Source organism: Lygodium microphyllum, chromosome 7 (assembly GCF_053477565.2).
Source record: "Lygodium microphyllum isolate KBCC chromosome 7, Lygodium_microphyllum_v1.1.10, whole genome shotgun sequence".
Classification (NCBI taxonomy): Eukaryota; Viridiplantae; Streptophyta; class Polypodiopsida; order Schizaeales; family Lygodiaceae; genus Lygodium; species Lygodium microphyllum.
In genome coordinates this window covers 92,140,036-92,165,449 of record NC_141141.1, presented here as the reverse complement: position 1 = coordinate 92,165,449, position 25,414 = coordinate 92,140,036, and the positions used below count along the sequence as shown (strand labels likewise).

The following is a 25,414-nucleotide window of genomic DNA, read 5'->3' as shown; positions in this document are numbered from 1 at the left end:
CACAACCAAAGCGAGTAGTTGGAACCATCAAGCCGGTCTTCTTTGGGCAAAAGAAGGGAGTACGGACACCTCTATAGAGGGTGCCATGGAAGGTATATAAAGGCCAGCAGCAGAACGAGCCTTCTATGAAACATGGAGAGAACAAGGAGGTCAGGAATCTCGTATAAATGAACAAGGTGACCTTTGGTTATCGCATGAACTACCACGAAAATCTATTTGTCTCGCAAAGGAAGGAACAGAGACCTCATCCTCTGAGTCAGCAAAGAATTGGTGATAAGACATCTTTGTATATGTCTGCAAAATACCCACAAAAAGTTGTCTAGCTATGGACAGCCCTATGACAGAAGGAATCGACTACAGAATACAAAGATCTCGATGTAGAAGGTTTGGCTAAGGCAGAAAATACTGTCGAGTGCTCACAAAGGATGCAATTCACCAAAACAATGATGTGAATGTTGTTGCTTGCTCCTGAAAGGTTGTGTTTGATTGCAGAAGGTAGTCGCCTAGCCAATAGATAGTTGCCTCCACCAAGTAGGCTCCAGATGATGACGGCTAAGCACCAGATACAGTCGTCAGTTACTAGGAGCTTGCACTTTAAGCAAACGCAGATGTGGATGGCCTCACGAACTTTGTGTCGCTCCCAAATACCATGCTTTGATACCATATGAGAGTGCGCAACAGAAGAAGAAACTCGAACACAAAGAGAGACACACAATTTACAAGAAGAGAAGAAGAATAGAAACCTACACTAACAAGGAACAAATGTTGAATACAAAAGGACTGATCAATCCTTGCACATAGCCCATAACATCAGTGAGGGCACCAGATCAAGCTGATGAGGACGTCAACACTGAAGACGAAGGAAGTAACGGAGTCAGAGTGTGCACTTGCCAAGAGAGAGAAGATGATAATCTAATTGACTGCCAAGTGGAAAATGGCTATAAATAGCCGAAAATCCCAAAAACTTGCCGACATGAAATTTAGAGTCAAAAATATGTTCGACCACCATTCAATCCTGATAAAAATGCAAAAAAATCCCGGAAAGGGTGGACAATGTCCAATAGGTAAGGTAGAGTGAAGAATGCAAAAACTACCCTGAGAAATGTACATAAAATCCCAATTGGAGGAGAAAATGCATTGAAATGCAATAAACTGAGTGCTCTAGAATGAGCTATCTCCTCCATCAAAACAAGTGATAGACAAGTTAGAGCTCCTAAAGTCCTCGTTTGACTCAGATTGAGGCTCACAGGCAAGAGATAACAAGGCATGACAAACATAACTACTAACAATTATTCCCTAGGTTAACTTTCCCAAGGTGACCTGCTACACAAGAAGAAAAAACAATCCAAAGACAGAGTTAAATAAAACAAAGCACCACTATCAACAATTCATGATTGTGACAAGCCATCATGAGCACACAACAAGGCATCTATCACATCCTAATACATGTCTTCTATTGTCATAGTATGTGGATCTAAAGATGCAACCGGCAAATCTACACTATCTTCATTTTTTTCTATCTTTTCAATGACAACCTTAGATACCACATTTACCTTCTCTATTTCTTTAGGGATAGAGTTGCTATCTTTCGGATTCTTTTTTCCTTTTGCAATTATTTACTTTTTGCGTTCTTGTTCCTTTTTAAAATACCTGCAATCGGGTTTTTTATGACCTTTACGTCCACACTGATAGCAAGTGATATCTTGCTATTTTTCCTTGCTTTTGCTGCGATTTTTGTGTTTATTTGCAGCATTTGACTTCTTTTCAATCATTCCTCTTACATTATAGGCTGATCTAGCGTTGCTTCTACTTGCCTTGCGTCTAATCTCTTCATTGAGAATAGAACCAGGTACACCATCAAAAGTCAAATTGGGGTTGTTGCTCAATGAGACAACCAATTCTTCCCGTGAATCTCGTAAAGTCATGAGCAAGAAGATAGCCTTCAACTTGGGATCAAAAAGTTGTAAGCCTACATCCTGTAACTGACTCAAAATCCCAATAAATGCATTCAAATGCTCTGAGGCAAGCTTGGACTCATCAAGCTCAAAGTTAACTAACTTCCGTATGAGATGGACCTAATTGATAGGAGTCGTATTCTCATATGAAGCTTTGAGTTTCACCCAAACTTCATGTGCAATGGAGAGTCCTTGATATCAACCAAGATATCATTTGCAACTGCCATTTTGATGTAAGCAATAGCCTTCTTATTCATCTTAGCCCATTCCTCATCTAACAAAGTAATAGGCTTTTCTTCTTCCAAATAATCAGAATCCTTCAGAAACACGATACCCTGCATAGGATCTTTCCAGAGATTGAAGCCATTGCCATCAAATTTCTGAATCTCGAAAAGATTCTGTTAGCCAAAAGCAAGGTTGCTGAATATAACAGCAAGTACACAAAATGCACGTCCAAAGGTGCTCAAGAAGCTGATAATTTGCTGCAATTTCAGTTTAAATAGACTGATTACAGCATATACATGCAAAAAATGTGATAAGTATGCATAAAGAACAACTCCCACTTCAATAATATATCACAGTAATGCCCATATGCAACAACCCATGTGCTGTATATACCACTGTTTCACTGCAGAATGGGCATTCAGCAATACATGTAGTAAAGGAAGCTGCCTTTTGACAACATTTGATACATCCCAAGTACCAGTGCTCGAAAAATTAATTTCACAATCTAATAATTAAAGTGGCTAGGTCAAATTGTCTTCCAAGTATCCTTCAGTAGTTATCAACCCTTAGATTGGCATTAATTAATTAATTAATGCCTAGTCTCTAATCTCACCATTGACATTAGTGGCCAATAAATTATTCTAGACTCAAATCTAACACAGTTACCACCTTGTACCTGTCAGACATAACTTATTACAACTTTTGCCTTTGACACCCATTGCATCTTGGGGTCCTTGGCCTGTTACCATGAAATAACTACCATGTGCATCACATGTGCTAAACAACCTTGCATATTTGATCAATAACTTACTCAAATGGTATCAGCAAGATTAAAGCATCTTAAAATTTCATGCGCGTGTGACATCGACCTTTGGCTCAGCATGAGCCTTAACCTTTTTCCTCCCTCAACTACTCAGGTTCGAGAGGCCACCTCTTTGGGAGTTCTTTGATATCTTCGACACCCTAGATACCTTCTTTGGCATAACCGTTGGCACGTCCTTCATCATCAAATAATCCAAAGTCCGTGATCCATGAGTTTTTAGATTCCATCTCTCTCTTGTAGAAGGGGATGTACTCTCTTTGCCCTTTTTCTACTTCTTCTTCGGCTTCAAAGGGCGTCCATGTATCTCCACCCTCAAAGGGGGCACCTACTTATCTTGAAGTTTTTCACCTACCATTTACTCTTTGGGGATGGCTTTCTTTGAGTAATCATTTCTCTTATTGATACCCATGATCTTCATGTATCACATAGATCAGGGCCTTGGAGGTTCAGTCCGCAACTTGGTGATGAGGCCTTCAAATTCCTTCCAGCATGGAGTTATGATTCATGAAGCTAGTGGCTTCTCTCCCAAGGTGGAGTTAGGTTCTACAATTGATCCCATCTACTGTTCCTTACTACAAGCTCCCTTTTAGGTGGAACTCTTGGATCTCTCGAATCCTCTATATCTTCTTCATATCTCTTTTTGCTCCTCTTTCTTCATTCCTTTTTGGGCCTAAGAGGGGGCGTTGAGAAACCATTGCTTTAGTTTACACACTTCATTTAGGGTTTTGCACTGATTGTCCCAAAAAGGGTTTGTGTTCACATTTTGGTCACTTTTTTAGTGAGTGCCCACCCAGTGTTGTGCCACCCTAGACAGCCTATGCCTTTAAATAGGCCGTTTCTTCATTCATTCTCCATCCACCCCACTTCAATCATTCTTCACCCCTCTTCCTTCGTCACTTTGACACTCTTCTCTCTCCACACCATTGCTGCCCATACCCCCATTGGAGGACATTGTAGTTCGTGGTCACCCTTTCTTCTCACCTTCAGGCACCTTGTTTCATCATTCAGGTCTTGCATTTGGAGCTCTTCAGCTTGGTGTGAATATTTGCTGCATTGGCGTCAACTTCTTCTTCATCAGGTGCTACTCCGAATTTGCATTTGCTCCTGAAGGCCTTTCCCTAGCCTAGCGTCACCTCCTTTGGTCTTGCGTCACTATCCTTGTACTTGGTGACCATCCTTGGCAATAGTCATCAACATTTGGGTTGTTCTTACTTTCCATTTGCAGCTTATCTCCCAAGGCATTTGCGTTTTGCAACTTGGTGACTTCTCCATTATCTAGCGTTATCCTATTCCTCCTGGTGTTGGCATTTGGGCTATCATCATTTGCGTTTGGCAGCTCACACATAGATTTCCTACAGGTGTTGTTGCCTGATTTAGATAGGACAGTGCAATCATCTTTTGAGCTTCGGCTCCACTATATCAGCTTTCCTTATTGGCATGATTCAATGCATCATCACCGTGCTCGTGTTTCTGAGTTTCTCCTCTCTCAATGTTTGCCGTACACACACTATGTTTCTCCCTGTAAACCCTACCATCTCTCTAGTCTCTTAGTCATTTTTTTGACACTAACGACCTTTGAAGCCATGTTGTCTCACAAGTGGTAGAAGACACCATTCTATACTCTAGCTCTATAGATGATAGGGCAATTGTGGACTACTTACTACTGCTCTTGCACCCAAAGTAAAGCAATAAGCAGTCGTTGGCCTCATGTGGTCAACATCTCTAGCCCAATCTAAACCAATCTAAATCCGTCTAGCCCTATAGAATAAAGGTTGAATCTTCTATATCTGTTGGATAATAAATACCTAGGTCGGGGGCTCCCCTCAAGAATTGCAAAATCCTCATAGCAACTTGCCAATAAATTAGCTTGGGTTCACTCATGAAACTTGCAAGCAAACCAACAGTGAAGCACAAATCAATCCAAGTGTTGAGGAGCCATATCAATGTCCCAATCAACTACGTGTAACAGGTAGCATTTGCCGCTCTAGCGGTGAATTTGCATGGGCCATAGTCTTCCAGTTCAGATCCATGGAAGTAGAACTAGGTTGATATCCCTCCATCTCAAAGGTGGTCAAAAGCTTTTGCACATACCACTATTGAGAGATAAAAGTCCCCCTCATAGTTAACCAAATCTCATGACCTAGCAAGAAGTTGAGAAGTCCCATATCCATCATCTTGAATATCTTATATGGTGCCTCCTTTGTCTGCTTAACCTTTTGGGCATGATCACCTATTACAATGAGATCGTCCATGTAAAGTACGAACAAAGTATGTCCTCTAACTGATATGTGGATGTACAGTTGGGGATTAGCAAATGGAACAACGATATTGGATACCCTAACTTCCTTGGAGGAACAAGTCTATCTTCTTATTTCAAGCACACGAAGCTTGTTTGAGGCCATAAAGGGCCTTCTTCAACTTGTAAACTTTGCCATCTAATGAGGAAAAACCAGGAAGTTGCTCAACATGTAATTATTAAATTAACTATTAATAAACTGGATAATGCTGAAAAATGGGATTAAAAGGCTATCACTTAGCAAAACTTGCCCATGCAAGTGGGAAAAACAGTTTTAAGAGTTGGTAGAAGTCTAGTCTAGCCATGATAAGAGAAAAGGAGGTTGTTAAAGAGCAAGGACAGGTTGCTGATGTGATTTGCAGCCACCAAGAATCAGTCCTACAGCATGTGACAGCAGTTTGGAGCTCTCTAGGAGCAGGTGACAACAGCTCGAGGTTCTTTTGGTGCAAATGACAGCATACAAAAGGGGGCAACAATCTTTTTGGTAGTCCTAAACTATAGATGACAGCTTCCGTGTCTATTTAAGCAAGGTAGCAACAGTTTTTCAATGTTTCTTATAACAAAACTCTGAAATTTCGTTGTCTACAGTATTCTCTCACATCCGCCAGCCATCTCTGAAGTTATCTGGACATTTTCCAACAGTTTAAGCCATTAGAGGAAAAAATTTCAATCAATCTCTGTTGTAAACCCTAACTTAGAAGCAAAAATTAGAGTTTTGACAGCCACCTTGGGATGCGTGCTTAAAATCAAGAGCTGGAACTTTAATTTCAACAACTGAAATTGAGGAATTTCAAGGAGAGAAGTTATCTCAGCATTTTCCAACAATTTGAGCCATGCATGCCCAAAATTTGAGGGCTTTGGACTTGAATTCAAGTAGCTGAAATTGAGAAATTTTAGGGAGATTCAAGAGGCCAGCCAACCAATATTAGATTTGGGCTAAATTTGTCTTTTAAGGAGTAGGGTGAAAGCCAATCCCCAAGCAAACCAAGGGGCAAATTGGTTTGGAGGCTTGTTGGTCAAAATGCAAGAGACACTTGGATTTGAAAGGTGAGAAGGATCGAAGCTTGCACTCGAGAGCTATGGCGGGAGAGCAAGAGCAAGAAAGAGAGAGACAAGAAATGGGAACTCCAACAGTCACAATGTGTGACCGAGCCTTCCTTTATTCAAACTGTCACTAAAAGAATAAAGAATAAAGTGACGGTGACGGGCGCCTGCCATCTGCAGTGTGCAGTGGCGGTGACTGTTAGTGTAGTAATACACGGGCGGCTAGGCGGAGGCGCCTTTACCCCCAACCACCTCCCACTTAAAGGCGAATCTGCCCTAGTGAGGAGTGAAAAAAAAAAGAAAAAAAAAAGACAGTACAACATGTACACATGTACAACAGGATGAGAAAAGACGTCATCTCATCCCACGCCCATCAACCTCCTGAGGAAGGCAAAGCGCTCTGTAGAGAGGCTTTTCGTAAGCAGATCTGCAGAATTCTCGTCAGTCGAGATCTTGACAAGATCAACAGACTTGTCCTCAACGACCCCACGTATGAAGTGATACTTGACCTCAATGTGTTTCGTCTTCGCATGGAAGACTAGATTCTTGGCTAATTGAATAGCACTCATAGAATCCGAATGCAGTGTAGGGGTAGCATCAATACCAAGGTCAGCAACCAAACGACCCAACGAAATGGCCTCCTTGCAAGCCTCAGTAGTTGCAACATACTCGGCCTCTGTAATAGAAAGGGCCGTGCATTTCTGCACCCTGGACATCCAAGAAACAGCACCTCCAGCATAGGTGAATACATAGCCAGAAGTGAACTTCCTACTATCTACCTGTTCTGCATAATCAGAGTCAGTGTACCCCATGACTCCTATATCCTGGCTGCCATAGCATATGCGCATATCTGCAGTGCCCTTCAGGTACCTCATGATACCCTTTACGGCATCCCAATGCTTCTTGCCAGGTATAGCCATATAGCTTGCCACAACACCAACTACAAAGGCAATATCTGGACGAGTAGCGATCATGGCATACATAAGACAGCCCACTGTGGATGCATAGGGAATCTTAGCCATCTCGGCCCTCTGCTCATTTGTCTGCGGACAATCAGCCTGTGATACCTTCACATAAAAAGGCAATGGACAGCCAATAGGCTTTACGTCCTGCATGCGGAAGCGCTCAAGGACTTTATAAATGTACTCCCTCTATGACAAGTAGAGGAGTCCCTGATGCCCGTTGCGTCAAATGCGCATACCAAGTATGTGAGAGGCCTGTTCCACATCTTTCATCTCAAAGCTCTTCTTGAGCTGAGCCTTAAGAGTATCTAGCTCATCATGAGCTTTCCGTGCTATCAGCATATCATTCACATAGAGTACCAAAATCAATAAAGAACCATCACGGGCTTTCTTCGTGTAAAGACACGGATCCATAGCACTCCTATTGTAGCCCTGTGACTGTATAAAGGCATCAAACTTATGATACCACTCCCTAGGTGTCTGCTTCAAGCCATAAAGACTTTTCTTCAATTTGCACACTAGGTGCTCCCTGCCAAGTTTTGCAAAGCCCTTAGGCTGCTCCATATAAATCTCATCATGCAAGTCCACATGTAAGAAAGCCATCTTGACATACATCTGGTATAAATCCAAGTCAAGCTGGGCAACCAAAGCCAAGACTAAGCGCAGGGTGGTCATCTTAACCACAGGAGAAAAGACTCATCAAAGTCCACACCATGCTCCTGCTTAAAACCCTTTGCTACCAATCTAGCCTTGTATGCCGGCTTGGGGTGTCCAGGGGTACTTTTTAGCTTGTACACCCACTTGCATGGCAAAGCCTTCTTGTTCGTAGGCAAGGAAACCAAATCCCAAGTGTCATTCTTATGCAATGAGTCTATCTCAGACTGCATAGCCCTCTCCCAGGAGTGACTGTCACCCCTGCGCATAGTCTCATCATAAGTGAAAGACTCTCCTGCATCTGTAACCAAGACATAATGCATCGAGGGCTGAAATCTATCAGGTGGACGTCTGTCTCTAGTAGACCGTCTCATGGCAGGCTTTGCTGCCTACTCAGCTGCCTGTCCAACACCCTGACCATGAGCATCTGATACAACTATAGGCTGTCCAACTGGCTGTGCAGGAGCTCTCGGCTCCTCCTGAAATATGACCCTGTGGATCTCAACAACTCTCTCAGGCTGCCGATGCATCTTGTCTTCATGGAATACTACATCATGACTGCGGATGACTTTCCGCGCCTGCGGATCCTAGAGACGGTAATCCATCTCGCCTGCATCCCCATAACCAAGGAAAATGCATTTGACACTCTTAGGATCCAGCTTACTTCTCTTGTCCCTGGGCACATGGCAAAATACCTCACATCCAAAGATACGGAGATACGCATAAGAGGGAGGTTTTTCAGTCCATACCTCCTCTGTAACCTGGAAATCCAAACCACTAGAAGGTGATCTGTTTATGATATGCACAGCTGTACTAACTGCCTCAGCCCAAAAGCTCTATGGTAGGCCTGCATGGCTAAGCATACTGCGTACATGCTCTTGGATGGTTCGATTCTCTGCTCAGCCAAACCATTCTGGGGGGGTGTAGGGAGCAGTCAACCGATGCTTAATACCCCTCTCATCACATAACTGCTCAAAAGCACGTGAGACATACTCGCCCCCATTATCTATTCTTAGGCATTTTAGTCTATACCCAGACTGGTTCTCAACCAATCCAAGCCATCTCTGAAACACAGCCAAGACATCAGATTTTAGCTTAATGGGATAAGCCCAAACTTTTCGTGAAAAATCATCTATGAACGTAACAAAATACTTTGCACCACCCATAGGCTGACAAGGCATAGGCCCATAGACATCCGAATGGGCCAATGCCAAGGGCTCACTCATGCGTGGTCTACCAAACTTCTTATGTATAGACCTAGTCTGCTTGCCATAAAGACAATGCTCACATAAATCAAAATATGCATAATCAAGGGGCAGTAAGTACTGCAAACCAAAAAGCATTTTCATTCCCTTCAAAGACGTATAGCCCAAATGGGCATGCCAAAGAGATACATGTGGGATAGAACCCACAGACAAAACATGATCAAGGGAAGAAGCGGATACAATCAAGGGATAGAGGCTGCCAGCCTTGGCACCTCTCGCAATCACAAGTCTGCCACAAGTGATCTTCCATACAGAGTCTCCAAAAGATACATGATAACTTGCGTCATCAAGCTGTCCAGCTAACATGAGACTGCGTGTCAAAGCAGGTACATGACGTACATCCTACATAACAAAACTACTGCCAGAAAGAAACTGCAACCTAACATCACCAATGCCCACAATATTAAGAGAGTTGTCATTACCCAAGCACACAGAATCCGAACAGTACGGTATGAATGAAACCACTCTCGGCAAGGTGTCACATGAAAGGACGCACCTGAGTCCAAGAGCCAACACTCTGCATACATAGAGTGTATCTCTGTCATCTGCGAAGCACTAGAAGAAGCTACAAGGATATAATTATCATCAACATCCTCAGACTGCATAACATTGATCTCTTCAATTTTAACACTGGACTTTGCAGGCACTATGCTGCGATCAGAAGACTTATCTTGCCCTTTGTCTTTCCCCTTATCTTTGCACCTTTCATTGCGCAGTTCATGGCATTGTGGCCTAATATGGCCATTTTTCCCACAATGGTGATAAGTAACATCTGCATTCTTACCACGGGATTTGCTACGTGACTTCCCACAAGACTTGGACCGAGATTTCTGAGAATCCTGTCCACAGCCACTGCCACTGTCATGCTTTCCATATCCATCATTCCTGCCTCTAACTGTCATAGCATGCGATGCACGAGAGGCATCCAAATTCTTACGGTTAATCTCTTCCTGCAGAAGAGCACTCTCAACATCAGATAATTTCAAGGTAGCAGTAGAGGCACATAATGCAGTGCGGAATACATCCCATGACTCATTAAGAGTACCAAGCAAGAAAAGAGGAGTGACATCCTTTGCAAAAGTGATGTCCTGCGAAGTCAAGTTCTTGAGTATAGCATGAAACTGGCTCAAGTGAGTAGACATAGTCACATTCTCCTTCATGCACAAATCCATAAGCTGCTTCAGCCAATACATCTGACTCGCTGGACTTTTCTTGTCATAGAGATTCTTGATGTTATCCCACAATTGCCATGCACTCTATTCTTTCTCAAATACATTGTAATGAACCTACTCTATGAGAGAAAATATAATAGTGGACTTGCATAACTCATCAAGCTCAAGCCATTCCTCATCTAGCATAGTTGCAGGCGGATGTCCGCTCAACCTCAAAGGTTTGATCTGCGATTTCTGCACCAACACCTGCCAAATCTGGCTCTTCCAATAAGAGTAGTTCGTACCATCAAGCTTAGTGATATTGAAAATAGCATGATCAGTGGATGAACTCGCCATAATGCAGGCTAGAAGACTGTAGACAATTCAAAACTGCTTGCTATTTACTACAGAAAATGACCAAAAAATCACCAAAATCGAGAGAAAATGGTGAGAAAAGTGTAACCAAAGCTGCTGCCCATCAAGTACTAGTGAAAATACAGCATTTCAGAATATTTCAGCATGAAAAATCCATGTCAGTCCGGAGTTATATACTTGCTGTAATAAATGACAACAAGGTACTGTGAGAGTCAATTGCTGACCAAATCACTGCACCAAGTCAATAAATGACAGCCAAGACATGACCAGCCATAAACGGGCATAAATCAGCACGAAACAGTCATCAAGACCCTGAGCAAATACCCAAACATGTCACCAAAGCATCCGTCAGTTGAGTAGGCATACCCCCTGGACAATAGGACAAAGTATACATAACACTGGCAAGACCTGACACTAGTAGGTGTATGCTCACAAGAGTGCAAAGCCCAAGCTCAAGTCAAAAGCAACTCCAAGATATCAGTGCATGAACCATGCAACATTTAAGTATAAGAGATCCCAAAGTCTCAAGTACTTGTAAAATGCTCAAAATAGCATAAACCTCCTGCTCAATGTCGGTCAAGCATACAAGATGCTCCCACAGGCTCAAAAGGCGGATAAACGAGCTCAACAGCTCAAGCAAACCAAGTCAAAGTACCAAAGACAGGTAACCAAGGCAATGCCTCAATAGCATCCAAGGTCGTAATAGAAAAAGCCAAGTCGTAACGGAAAAATCCAAGTCAGTGTCCAACTGCTCAAGGAAATACTCAAATGAATGTCGAGACGAGCTCAAACAATTGCCATCCACAGCCAAAGCATAAAGCATTCACCAACACATCGTAACCCGTACTGGGTAGCCTAGGCATAAACCATGTCATAGATGAAATGCCAGCTGTAAAGAAATGATAGTCAAACCCAAATCGAGCTCTAATCTCAGCTCAAAAGCATTCCGGAGCAAAAGCAAGACATGTGGCATAGTCCAAATACATCATGACATCATACCGAGTAGTTGGGAGTACCCTGTGACCAATAGGCATAACCCAACTGTAGCATAAATAGCTTCAGCCCTGAAGTTTCCAGCAGCATATAACCTCTGTAAACTGAGCAAATCAGTGCTCAATCCAAGTTCAAATCCATAGGTAAACCATAGGCATACATTCGCGTATGTATAGGCACCAACCGGGCATAATCGGGCATCAAATGCTAAGACCTGTAAGCATAAAATTGAAGTAACAAGTGGCTGCCTTGTTTTGGACAGATTTGGGATTGTTCAAAACAGTCAATGGCTGAGCTAAATCACCTCCAAATGCGTCTCACATAAGAGGCATAACATTCACAAGTGATCCGGTATCAATAGACATCAGTAAAAGCATCACATAAGCCATAGGCACACAAATATATGATGTCTCAGACCTGAAATCTGTTGTAGAATATTCTGTCATCAGAATTTGGCAAATCTGATATCACCATCGCGTCTAGAGCGTGCCAAAACCCCAATTTAGACTCTTACCTTGCCTGAATTGGATTCCCAATGCCCGAAATATAACAAAAAGAGTGATTTTTGGGCTAGATTTTGAAACAGGCGCAAAAAAAACGTGAGTTGGCTGGGGGGGTCTGCTGTCCCACGTGTCAACAATGGGGCCCAAAGGGGGCACAAATGGGGGCCAAAGAAGGCCTACACCAAGCCTCAACAAGCCTTGATAGACTAGAAGCAAGATCCAGGTGAAGGAAGCTCCAAGAGATGTAAGCTATGGCTGCCCACAACCTGTGAAAACCCTGTTTACCTAGACTTGTGGACTGAAGTAAAACTCTAAAATAATGAAGCAATACCTCAATGTCAATGCCCTGATGGTGCCTCAATAGGCCGGGAATAAGCTCAGGAAGCCGAGGAGTGACGAGAGCTCAAGAGAATGAGCTATGGCTATCGGGAAGGAGACCCAATGCGAGTGGGGAGTCGATGGGAAGTTGAGAATGCCATGAGCCAAGCTCAAGAGTCGAAAGCCGTGCTCTGATACCAGTTGAAAGGTGAGAAGGATCGAAGCTTGCACTTGAGAGCTATGGCGGGAGAGCAAGAGCAAGAAAGAGAGAGACAAGAAATGGGAACTCCAACAGGCACAATGTGTGACCAGGCCTTCGTTTATTCAAACTGTCACTAAAAGAATAAAGAATAAAGTGACGGTGGCGGGCGCTCGCCACCTGCAGTGTGCAGTGGCGATGGCTGTCAGTGTAGTAATACACGGGCGGCTAGGCAGAGGTGCCTTTACCCCCAAGAGGATTAGCAGAGGAGATTAGAGGATCTCAGTTGTACTCCTTCCATTTGCAATATAAGATAAAGAAATACCGCAAGAGACACTAATTTTGGGGCCAACTGAGTGTCCAATATCCAAGATTAAAGTGGCAAAGTGTGCATTTTCAGTTTACGTGAATTTTATGCTTACTGTAACTAGTGCTTAATCAGCTTATTTACCACTCTATTCGAGGAGGAAGGCTGGTTTCAATCGATGTCTCTCGATAGAATAGACTGCCGAGCCAAAGTAATGAAAGGGATCGAATAGCCACTATCTCTCAAAGGAGCAGACTGTAGAGGGAACAATTTTCAACAATCACTGTTTCTTAGGGGAGCGGACTGCAAAATCGCAGGTTGTCGAGGTGGCATTCTTGAAACCTTGGAAAAAGTAGAAGCAACCTTCATAGCGCATTGCAGCAATCAGAAGGAGGCCGTGGAGCCTGACAATCCTCCTTTCCATCAAAAGGGCTTAGTACGCATCGGATGCATCTTATTACCTTGAGTATAAAAATATGAAAGCCTGTGCAAAATAAACTCTGTGGCCCAGAAGAGAGAGCTCACACAATGAGTGTCTAGGGATAGATGCATATACTTCAATGGTGTCGAGAGCAAAGGTCCACGTTGACGAGTATTGATGGAAGGTCCAGTGATATCAGAAGAAAAGCACCCACTAGTGGTCTGTCCATCTACCTGTAGAGAAGTCATAGCACTAGAGTATTAACCTATAAAAAGGAGGGAGGGAGAGTGTCATAAGGTATTTTTGAAGTCTCACTTAACATGTGGATTAATTTTTAATCACATGGTTAAGTAAATGTTGCACATGTGAGGTGTAACTGGGATTAGAGTAAATTTACGAGCCAAAGACCCGAGGAAATCACGAGACATCAAAGGCAAAGGTTGCTATAAGTTATGCCGCACAGGTACCTGGTGGTATCTGGTACCAGTTGTTGGCCTAGGTCATTCATTTGGCCATCAGTGTCAGTTGGTGACACTAGAGAAGTGGCATTTAATGGTACCTAATGCCAATCTAATTGTCAAAGATGGCGCAGAGACACTCGAGAATGAAAAATGCCTAGCCAATTTAATTATTGGCTAGTTTGATTATTTTTCAAAGCATCAAAATAATTATTAGATTAATTTTCAATATTTAAAGACTGAAAATTAATATTTAATTATGGATAATGCTGGAAAAACCATTTGGGAAGATTGCCACTTGTCAAAAATGTCCATGCAAGATTTAAAAACGTCTTTAGAGGCTGGAAAGAAGCATTTTTAGTATATTCAACCTGCAAGAGAGAAGGAGGAGATATTGCTAGTCTGATTTGCAGCCATTGGAGAACCTTCTGAGGCAGCCAGGGGCAGGAGAAGACCAATCGACAGCAAGTGATAGCATCTACAGGCTGTTGAGACAGGGCAACAGCAGTAAATGACTGATTTTCTTCAGTTCTTTGCATCTACAAGCTATTGTGGCAGGGCAATAACTGCATTTGACTGATTTTCAGTCATTCTTCGCAACAAAACTCTGAATTTTTTCTCTACAACTTTCTCTCTCATCTCCCAGTCATTTCACAGCCTTGCTCCGAAGATCTCAGCATTTAGACCCTTGGAGGCTGAGAAATTGCAAATTTCTTTGCTGTAAACCCTAATTTATCACAAATTAGGATTTAGCAGCAGCCTCGAGAAGCATGTCAAAAATTGGAAACTCCAAGACTTGGATTTTTCAGGGCTGAAGATGAATTTCAGCTAAATTCAAGTGGACGACTAGCCAGCCATTGAATTTGGGGCATTTCCATCATCTATGAAGTGGGTGAAGGCCAATTAAGTGTCTGAATCAAGGGGCAAAATAGATTGAAGATTTGCTGCTCACTTTGGACAGCAAGAGGAGTTTGGATTGCGAGGGGGATTGGGAGAATCCCATCGTAAATCAACTTTTTATTCAATAAAGCTAAAGAAATACCCAAAGGGACGCCAATTTTGGGACCAATCGAGTGTGCATTGTCCAAGATCAGTAGGTAAATTTGTATTTTCAGATTTGCATTAATTGTTTGCTGCTGTAATTAAGTTGTAATCAAGGATTTACCACCCATCCACAGAAGGAAGGCTTGTTACAAAGAGAGAGGAAGAGAAGGGCATCTCTGTCTCCTGGTGATGCAACAGAAGAGGATAAATCAATAGATGATGCCAAATCCACAACCTCTCTTTGCCTTCTCTGATGTAGAGCATCTTCATGGCTCATTGAGCGTCTCTGGCTCTAATACCATGTCAAAAAAATGACTAAGAGAAGAAGGCTCTGATACCATGTCAAAAAAATAACTAAGAGACTAGAGAGACAGTAGGGTTTGCGAGGAGAAACACTAGGAGAGGAGAAACTCAGAAACACAATAACACAGTGATGATGCACTAAATCATGCTAAGAAGGAAAGTTGATATAATGGAGTCGACGGAGTCAAAGCTCAAAAGATGACTACATTGTCCTGTTTGAATCAAACATTAGCACTTGTAGAAAATTTGCATAGTGAAGAGAGAAAAATGCATTCCTCGAGGCAGTGGGCTATCCAAGTAATCATTGAAAGGTGAAGAACAGCTGACGAGGGAGTGAACCATAGTTCTCTAATGCCATAAGAGATGAGGAAAATGATCATCAGCTATCGAGGGAGTGAAGCACAATCCTCAAATGCCGACGAGATGGCCAGGATGTAAAATGCAAATGTTAGAGATGTGGAAGCTGCCACACGCAGATGATGATTGTCCACATGCTGACACTAGGAGGAATAGGATGATGCCAAATGATGGAGAAGTCACTAGGCTGCAAAACGCAAAGGCTTGGGAAGATAAGCTGCAAAACACAAAGGCCTGGGAAGATAAGCTGCAAACGCAAAGCAGGAACAACCCAAATGCTGACGAGTACTACCAAGGATGGTCGCCAGGTACAAGGATGCTGACACCGGACCAGAGGAGGTGATGGCAAGGTAGGGAAAGGTCTCCAGATAGGCAAACATAAATCCAAAGTAACACTTGATGAGAAAGAAAACGATGCCAATGTAGCAAATGTTGACACCAGGCTAAAAGAGCCCCAAACATAGGACCTAAGTGATGGAAAAAGGTGCCTAAGATGAAGAGGAAGGGTGATCACAAACTACGATGTGCTCCAATAGGGGGATGGACAGTAGTAGTGTGGAGAGGGAAGAGTGTTGGAGTGACAAAGGAAGAGGGGTGAAGAATGATTGAAGTGGGGTCTGTGGTGAATGAATGAAGTGATGGCCTATTTATAGGCATAGGCTGTCTAGGGTGGTGCACCACTGAGTGGGCACCCGTAGAAAAAGTGACCAAAATGTGAACACCAGCCCTTTTTGGGTTGTCTGTACGAAACCCTAAATGAAGTGTGTAAACTGAAGAAGTGGTTTGTCAACAATTAGGAGAGCTTGGTTGTCCTTAGACAAGCCCTACTACACTTCATTGCAACACTGAGAGTTGCATTGCTTTGGCATGAAATCCCGTATCCCATACTAGGTTGAAGCACATTGAGATACAACACCATTTCATTTGGGAGAAGATCTTGGATGACTATTGATGAGGTGTATTGTAAGATGGAGGATAACTTGGTAGACTTGTTTATGAAGGCTCTTTCTCAAGCTGTTCTTCAACAACACTCCAAATCCTTGAGCCTTATCCCTTGGACCAACACAGTCATTCTAGGGCAGATTTATGCATTCCTGAATCAGATTGGACAGATTTATACAGTCACCAGCTGATCACAACATTTTGGTCATGCTGGGCAGTGTGGGCAGGTTGGGCAGTCTGCCACATGGAAGGGCAGCATTTTCACTGTAGCAGATTATTATCATTCCATTATTTATTGCAATCGGCCAGTTTTTTACTAGCTGACCTGCATTTCTTTATTGTTTTATTCAGCCTATTTATAGGCTGGCCTACAGGGGGTCACACATCATTCACCTTTGGTGTGTGCAAGAGAGAGCTCCAGCAGATACATTCGACAGCCCGTTGTGTAGATCTGCTCCCTTTATTCAACATTCATTCACTGCAGATTTTCGGCACTCTACTATCTCTTTCTCTCTCTCCTCTCTGTGTTCATTCTCTTTTCAGTCCGGTCACATACTTCTGCACTCGCTGCACTCTAATACATAGGAAGGCACATTTGGAAAGCCCACCGCCAGTTGACATCTAGTGGAGAGAGCCTGTCTATATATGCCACTCTAGCGAAGAGTTGGTTGTCCATCATCCATTCCTTTTAAGGCCAATAGGAGCAACTTCAAGGTGACATGAGACATCAACGAGAGCTTGGGTGGCTATTCCTTTACACCTCAAGTCACCATACATTGTTTTCACATTACAAGACTGCAGCCACCCTCAGTGGTGTAATTTCCCCTCTTCCAAACCATGTCTTCTCCCTACCATTCCCCTTAGACCACCCTTGTACATGTTTGATTTGTGTGGCATCTAGATGCAGCTAGACTTTTCAGCACTTGTACTTTCTTGTAATTTTCTTTTAAGGAAGAAAATTAGATACAATGAATTTTGCTGAAAGAGAATTCCAATTGACCTCTAAATCTTGGTAAAACTTTTCCTTATGGCTTTCAATTTGATGTCCAAATACAATACAAATCATTTCTTTGTTTGCATAGAAAGAATGGAGTATGAATGCAATGTTGACAGCAAAAGCCACTTACAAACTGTAAAATCATATCAGCCCAATCTTGAGGTTTGCGCCAATGGATCAAGCATTTTCTATGCCCTTTGTCAAGCCATTCTGCTCGACCTGAATAACAACCAATGCATGATGAAGAAGATACTCAATTGAGCTGGTGGTGGTGGGAGGGTGGTGTGGTGGTGCTGTGGGGTGGGGTGGGGTGGGGTGGTGGTGTGGATAGGTGGGTGTGCTGGGTGGTGGGGGTGGTGAGTGGGTGGGTCCGTGGGTTTGGGGTGTGGGCTGGTGATGGTGTGTGGGGGTGGGGTGGTGATGTGGATGGCAGAGGTGTTGGTGGTGTGTGAGTGTGTGGTTGAAGAATAGTTAAGAATTCATTAATTCCACCTTCTGCTACTAAGGCCCCAAGGAACAGTTCCCTTGCTTCATATGAAAGTTTTCCTGCAGATACCCCCACAAACCCCCCAAAAAAGAACAACCCACCCAAATAACAAAATAAAGCAACTCAATTAATGCCTCGTAACTCTACTAAATAAACCTTCAATAGAAATTGATAGTAAATTGTAGCATCTCTTTCTAGATTTTACTTAGCACAACACTTAAGCTTTAACCATAAATTTCAATCAAGCATGAGTGAATGGTCTTATGGTCTTAATTGAAAAATGATTAATTCATTAACTAGGATTTAAATTGGCATAACCAACCACTTGCATTGAGAAACATCCCAACTTGCAATTGTGTACACAGGGGTTGTGGAGAACTCACCATGGGTGCTTCTACATGCAAAACACACTAGGTCTTTACTTGCTGTCTCACAGTTTACTGTATAATCAGATAATCAAAGTTTGTAGTACATTGTTTTTTATCAGAGCAAGCTGTAAGAGAGGCATATGAGAATGGGTAAATGTCTTGTCTATGGAGAAAAGAACCATGTGGCTTATGATTTACCTAGGTGGAGAAAAATGCCGATAGATTCATGGTTTAGGGTCACACATCAGTTCCATCTTTGTGAATTATGACCACTAGCTATTGAAAATGGATCTGATCAAAACTTCAAGGTTGTGTAATATAATTGCAGTCAGTATTCTTCATAACCTTCTAAAAAAGGACACGTTTATCACATATTGTTTCCACATAGTGAAAGATCTAAGGACAAAGGTTATTGAATAAGTACATAGTGTACTATATGTTGGTCATCATGGTATAAAAGATACTTATGGAATTTTCTTGGGCACACATTTATTGGCCTACTTTGAGAAGTGAAGTTGCAACCTTTATCAAATAATGCCTTACTTGTCAAAAAGCAAAGTATGACTGGCATACAGCACCAAGTTAGTGCAACCGTTACCTATGACTTCAAAACCATGGTTAGAAATAACTATAGATACCACATGACATTGCCTAGATCTGAACGAGAAAATGCTCATTTCTGAATTATGGGTTAATAGATTCAGCAAGATGGCTCATTTTATTTGAGTAAAGAAAATCCTAAAGGCCGATCAATTGGTAGTATTGTCACTATGCATATAATCAAACACCTTGTGATACCCAACACTATTATTAGTCATTGTGATCCTATGTCACAAAACAACAAAAAAAGAATTGTATCCTTTTCACTAAGTTTTGCATATTTAATTAATTGGTAATTGTATTTTCCTTTGGAATGAAAAGATGACGATAGTAGTGCAATAAAGTTGGTCACTAATGAGTGGTCACAACTTATGGTGTGTTCACCCAGGTGTAAGGTAACTGTGAACCATAGGTTTCGGGGGAAAAGCGGGGGGGGGATAACAATAAACACTCCATCACAAATGAAAGCAAATGTACTACTAAATGAATGAATGAAAGTCAATGCTCAAAAGACCACAATGAATAATGCCGCACTTCACATGCTAGGATTGTACAAAATGTCCTCTTATAGAGAACCTGACCCTAAAGATACTTCACGGGATACATGGAAGAGACATGACACCTTGTTTGGTGCACAGTCTAAGTCATCAAAGTATGGTCTCTTGATTGAGTTTTTCAAGCTTGAAATGAAGTCCAGCACATCACTTGCCATACATCTAAATTACATGGAAGGAGTTCTAACCCAACTTGCAGGAATCAACATTAAAATGGAAGAAGATGCTTGCATCGGTGTTCTACCTAACAATTTGCCTCCTGAATATAATAATATATCAACAACTCTAATCAATAAACACAATATTAGTGAGTTTGGAAATCTCCCAATTCCCATTTTTTGAATACTGAAAATATGGCACCTGAATAACATGCCCATAAGTTTCTCAAAACCATATGAAACCCTAACCCTAGTGGCACTTGAGTCCTAGACAACCAAGGGTAACAACTATCAAAAGTAACAATTTAAACAAACTATTGAGCCCAAACCATGGAATAAATGGCATCAATGTGGAGCCAATGAGATGGCCTATAAACTACCCTCCATAGTATGGGTGAGCTAATCTAGGAAAGATAACAAAATCCTAAACTAATGAAAAATATATAGTATCATGGTTGCACAAATTAGCTTGAAACTTTGGTCGAGAAAGAGCCTTTGTGAAGAGATTTGTCAAGTTGTCTTTAGTGGTACGTCCGCTCACGAACATAATGGTAATGAAATTCAATGTGCTTTATGTGGGCATGGAACACTTGATTCCATGCAATGGCCAAAGTACTCTGGCTGTCAATGTAGAGAGTTGTCGGAGCTCTCTAGTGCACATGGAAAACTGTATGGAGCTTGTGGAGCCCAACACACTCCACTATGGCTATAATCAACCTCACACCTAGAAATAGCAATTGTGGTTTGTTTCTTGATGAACCAAGAAACAAGAGATGTACACAAGAAAAAGCAATTGCCACCATGATAAAGACAAATATCTAAACATCCATCCCAATCACAATCAAAATATCCATGAAATGAAAGTAAACTTAGAAAAGGCCTAGATCATGGGTGCCTTTAAGATATCAAAAGACGCACTTTAGTTCTTGCAAATGAAGGACTAAAGGGCTATGCATGAACCTACTCAACTGAGAGACAGCAAACTGAAGAACTAGCCTAGTGTGACATAATAGACCAAGCATCCAACAACCTACTGAGATAAGTAGTATCAAAGCATCCACTATCATCATCAGAAGAGAAACTCAAACTAGGCTCCAAGGGAGGAGACACAGGCCTACAGTCTTTGAACTCAAAGCACTAAAGAAGTTGTCCCATATACTTGGGCTAGGTTATGATGATACCCCCCTTAATGGTGGCAAATTGGATACCCAAACAATAGTGAAGAAGATTAAGATCCATCATGGTAAAGGTCTGCTATAAATCAGCCTTAAATGCTGCAATTTGGCCAACATTGTCCCAGTAACAACTATGTCATCAACATAAAGTGTAAGAATAAGAATATTAGATCCCTCATGTCATATAAAAAGAGTAGCCTCAATAGAGCTATCTTGGAAGCCAAGATACAACAGATGAGAATGTATGCTGGCATACCAAGCCCATAGAACCTACTATAAACCATACAGAGCATCCTTTAAATGGAAAACTGTGTTCAGAGCCTTTGACATCAAATCCTGCCACCTCAAGTTTGTGAAACATATACCTCTTCCATGTAATACTTATGGAGGAATGGCACCTTGATATCCACAACCAATGCTCCTCCCAACAAAAATGGGCAGCAAGGAAAATGGCACTCCTAATGGTAGTGATGCGAGAGATAGGGATAAAGGTCTCCTTAAGTCGATACCTTCCTCCTAGCCCTTGGCAACTAGGCAAGCTTTGTACATGTCAATAGAACCATTAGACTTTCTTTTAATTTTAAAAACCCATTTGATAACTATTACACACTTGCTAGGAGGCAAGTCACATAATGGATGGAGTCAAGTTCTACCTTCTTGGCATCCACCCATCAATTATCTGAAAATGCATATTTATAGCATAGGGGCTCTTCATTGCATGTCATAGCCCCCGATACAATTAATAGTGGGCTGCTTTGAAACAATATATCAGTCTGCTGTTGCTGCTGGAAATCAGGCTGATTTGGCTGCTGTAATGGACCTGTATGTGGTGGACACAAAGGCTGAGAAGAAGTATCAACCATGGAACCATTATTGAAAAGCGGTAATAGGCTGTCAAAGATATTGGAAGCATCAATAGTAGGCTGTTTCTGACAGTCCAACAAAGGATGTGAAGAATTTTCAGCAAAGATAATATCTTTGCTAGCAATAATCTTGCTAGTAGAAGGTTGATACAGCCGGTAGCCTTTGCTTTCAGCACTATACCCAAGGAAACACACCGAACAACTTTGTCATCCAACTTGTGCCTTTTAGAGACAAAGGGCTTGGAGCTAGTCTATGCCTCATAAGGAATAATAGTGCATAAAGCTCTGGTGGGATACCTGTTCAAAACATAAGCAGCACAAAGAATAGTATTAAATCCAAAAGAAGTGGGTACATACATACTCTTCAACATGCACAAGCCATCTCCATAAGTGATCAATTCTTCTATTGCGCTGCCCCATTTTGTTGAGGGGAGTCAGGAATTGTATACTAGTGATGAGAGGCAAAATCATCTAAAAATGGTTTAGAAATATAATCACCCCCCCATCGATGATTAGGGACCAAAGGCAAGAGCCACTTTGGTTCTCCACCATGGCAATAAAATTCTCGAAACAAGAAAATACATCGAACTTGGTTTTCAACCATAAACCCAAGTAAATCTTGAGTAATCATCGATGAATGTGACAAAATAGAGAAATTCACCAAGAGATTTTGCACAACAAACGTTGCCATGAAGTAGATGCCATTTGGATAGAGCACCAACAAAACCTTGGGAAATGAAAATCTATCCATCTTACCAAGTAGGCAGCCTTCACAAATATGGTTTGATGGTAGATGGACTTAAGGAATATTTTGGACCATATCCTCTAACTGGAGCTCCATTAATGCACGATAGCTGATGTGGCCAAGTCTCTAGTGCTATAATTGTGTATCTTGTTAGCAATCATATCTCACAAAACCATCTCCTGCCTACGACCTCAGTCTGAGTCAAATGGGACATTAAGAGCTCTGACTTTTAGTTTGTCATGCGTCTTGATGGAGGAGGTAGCTCTTGCTAGAGCATGCATTACATTGCATTTCTTTGTTAGTTGGTTTAGGTGTGTTCACACTTAGTTTCCATCCCTTTGTGTTTTTTTCCAATGACTGGAGAGCTTGTTTACACTACGCTGGAGGCAAACTTAATTAGTATGCTGCGATCAGCATTTTAATTGGCCATTTCCATTATTTTATCATTTTTATGTAGGTTGGCCAGCATTTTGACGCGTCCCTTGATCAGTTCTTCCAGTTTTTTAGGCTTTTCTACTATATATAGCAGTCTAATTATTGGCTACTATCATTCTGCTTTTTAGGTTTTAACACACTCCAACATTCACGGATTCTCCTCCATCTTCTGGTCCTACCTTCCATCATCAATTCGATTCAATGCCCTCATTGACACCTTGGGCTGTATGCAAGGACTAGGCAACATAAACAATGCCAACCGGCCATAAATCAAGTGAGTATTTTAAGTACATAAATACATCCAATTTGGCCTTCAAACCATACACCCAAGTGTACCAAGAGTAATCATCAATAAATGCGACAAAATAAAGATGACCCCCAAGAGCATGAGTCCGCATGGGACCCCATATATCACTATGTATAAGCTGTAATTTCCAGACAGCGCGCTCTATACCATCCTTCTTAAAGGCAAATCTATGAATTTTGCCAAGAATGCAACACTCACAAGCATAGGAAGGTGGACTATCCAAAGTAGGCAAAGCATAGACCATCTAACACCTCAAAAGAGTCGTGAGACTGCCAAAATTCATGTGCCCATATCGAGCATGCCCTAGCTCTGCATTCTACATAGCAAGAGTAAGTGTATTGAGTGTCAAAGCATGATGAGATCTCTTCTCATAGGTATCAAACAAAAAGAGACCTTTGTACAAAGTACCTAACAAATGAAGAACATAATGGCAGTGCATTTGTCATCTTCAAAGATGATAGAGCATTATGAGATATCTTCTCATAAGTATCGAACAAAAAGAGATCTTTGTACAAAGCACCTAACAAACAAAGAGTATAATCAAGCTCTCTATCTCTGACAATGCATTTGTCACCTTCAAAGATGACCTGAAAGTCTTTCTTATTAAAAGGTGAAACTGAAAGAATAATTTTAGTAATCCCAAGCACAAATATTACATCCATATGCTGAAAATCTGATCCATCTATAGTAGTGATCACAACTACACCAATGCCACAAACATCATAGCTAGAGCTGTTCACACAAGAAACTCTCTTAGGGTCTAATCGCATGGATGTGACAAATACTTTTGAAAAGTGGTGTGCATGGATGCCCCACTATCAAAATACCATGTAAGTTGTGTTTCAACAGCATTAAAAGATGAATCAGCCATAGATGTGTCATAAATGCAAGTGAGAAATGCATAATCCTTCTCAAATAGGTTGCCTATAGCATCATTATCCGAAGACACTAGTGGTTGATGTTTCATGGATAGCCAACCGGAGTCCTTTTTCTCCTTTGCTAACCTTTTTCTACATTCGTCTATGTCACGGTTGGGCTTCTTATAGAAGTAGCATTTACCCTTCTTCTTCCCTTTGTCTCAATCTTGGGCAGCCTTGCCACATGGCTGTCCCACATCAACCTTGGGCCAATTTTTCACTTGTTGCTTGCCTTTGCCTTTACTTTTATACCTAGAAAGCATAGCTACATCACCTACTCTCATAGCCATGTTCTTTTGAGTCTGTTCCTCCTACAGCAATAGACCTGTTAATTCCATGAATGTGAGGGGCTGTCGTGCCCCCCTCAAGAACAAATTCAGTGAAGTACAAAAACCAAGATAAGACTCTAGAAGAGAGTTAAGTGTGATATTAACCATCTCTTCATCGGCTATCACCTCATCAACATTCAACAATTGCTCTCTCAAATCCTAAATGTAGGTAAGGTGATCTATCATGCCATCACCCTCACCACACTTTGTAAACTTAAGGTCATTGCACAACTCTCCTTACTAAGGGAGCCAAAATTTGCACATCTAATTTAACAAAATTCATCGATTGCTCTCTTGAATGTCTATGTGCTAGTACAATGATAGGGCAATAATTGAATTGTCTTGAACACACGCAAGGTGACAATATTAAGAAACAAACTCGTACCTTCCCTCACAATTGGGGGCAAAAAAAAAATTGTGATAATACTACGAGACAACGGCCATTCTAGAATGCATTATGCTTTTGCATTGGTGAAGAGGCCTAGTGTTTCAATCTATACCTCAACACCTATTTGGCTTGTGAACAATGGAGCTACCCATCACAAGACTCCCATAACGGACATTTTCATTTCCCGAGCCCTTGCAGTCAAGAGTGTTTGTGTAGGAAACAACTCATTGGTCAAGATTCAAGCCCAAGGTCGCGTTAGTTTTCCCACTAACCTGGGTCCAAATCACGCTTCCCTAGATGATGACTATCATGTCTGCCAACTTGGGATGAACTTGCTGTCCATTCAGCAGCTTTGCCAGTTGGAGCAAGCAATTTTCTTCACCATGACCACAGTTGAGGTCCCAGACTCTCAAACTGGTTTAGTGATTGTTCGCGACAAGGCACAACGTAATGGCCTTTAGTACATGACACACTTTCTTACCGAGCCGACTACCAA

The 25,414-nt window shown here is 41.8% G+C and overlaps 1 protein-coding gene across 1 annotated transcript in view; it reads right to left on the bottom strand.

Moving 5' to 3' along the window:
• VPS25 (E2F/DP family winged-helix DNA-binding domain-containing protein) overlaps nucleotides 1-25,414 on the bottom strand; it is a 50,513-nt gene that overhangs the window by 13,359 nt on the left and 11,740 nt on the right. The window contains exons 3-4 of the mRNA XM_087681672.1: nucleotides 18,085-18,138; nucleotides 17,723-17,811 (exon numbers count right to left, since the gene is read on the bottom strand). Coding sequence (XP_087537798.1) covers nucleotides 17,723-17,811; nucleotides 18,085-18,138 — 143 coding nt within the window. The remainder of the gene's footprint in view (nucleotides 1-17,722; nucleotides 17,812-18,084; nucleotides 18,139-25,414) is intronic.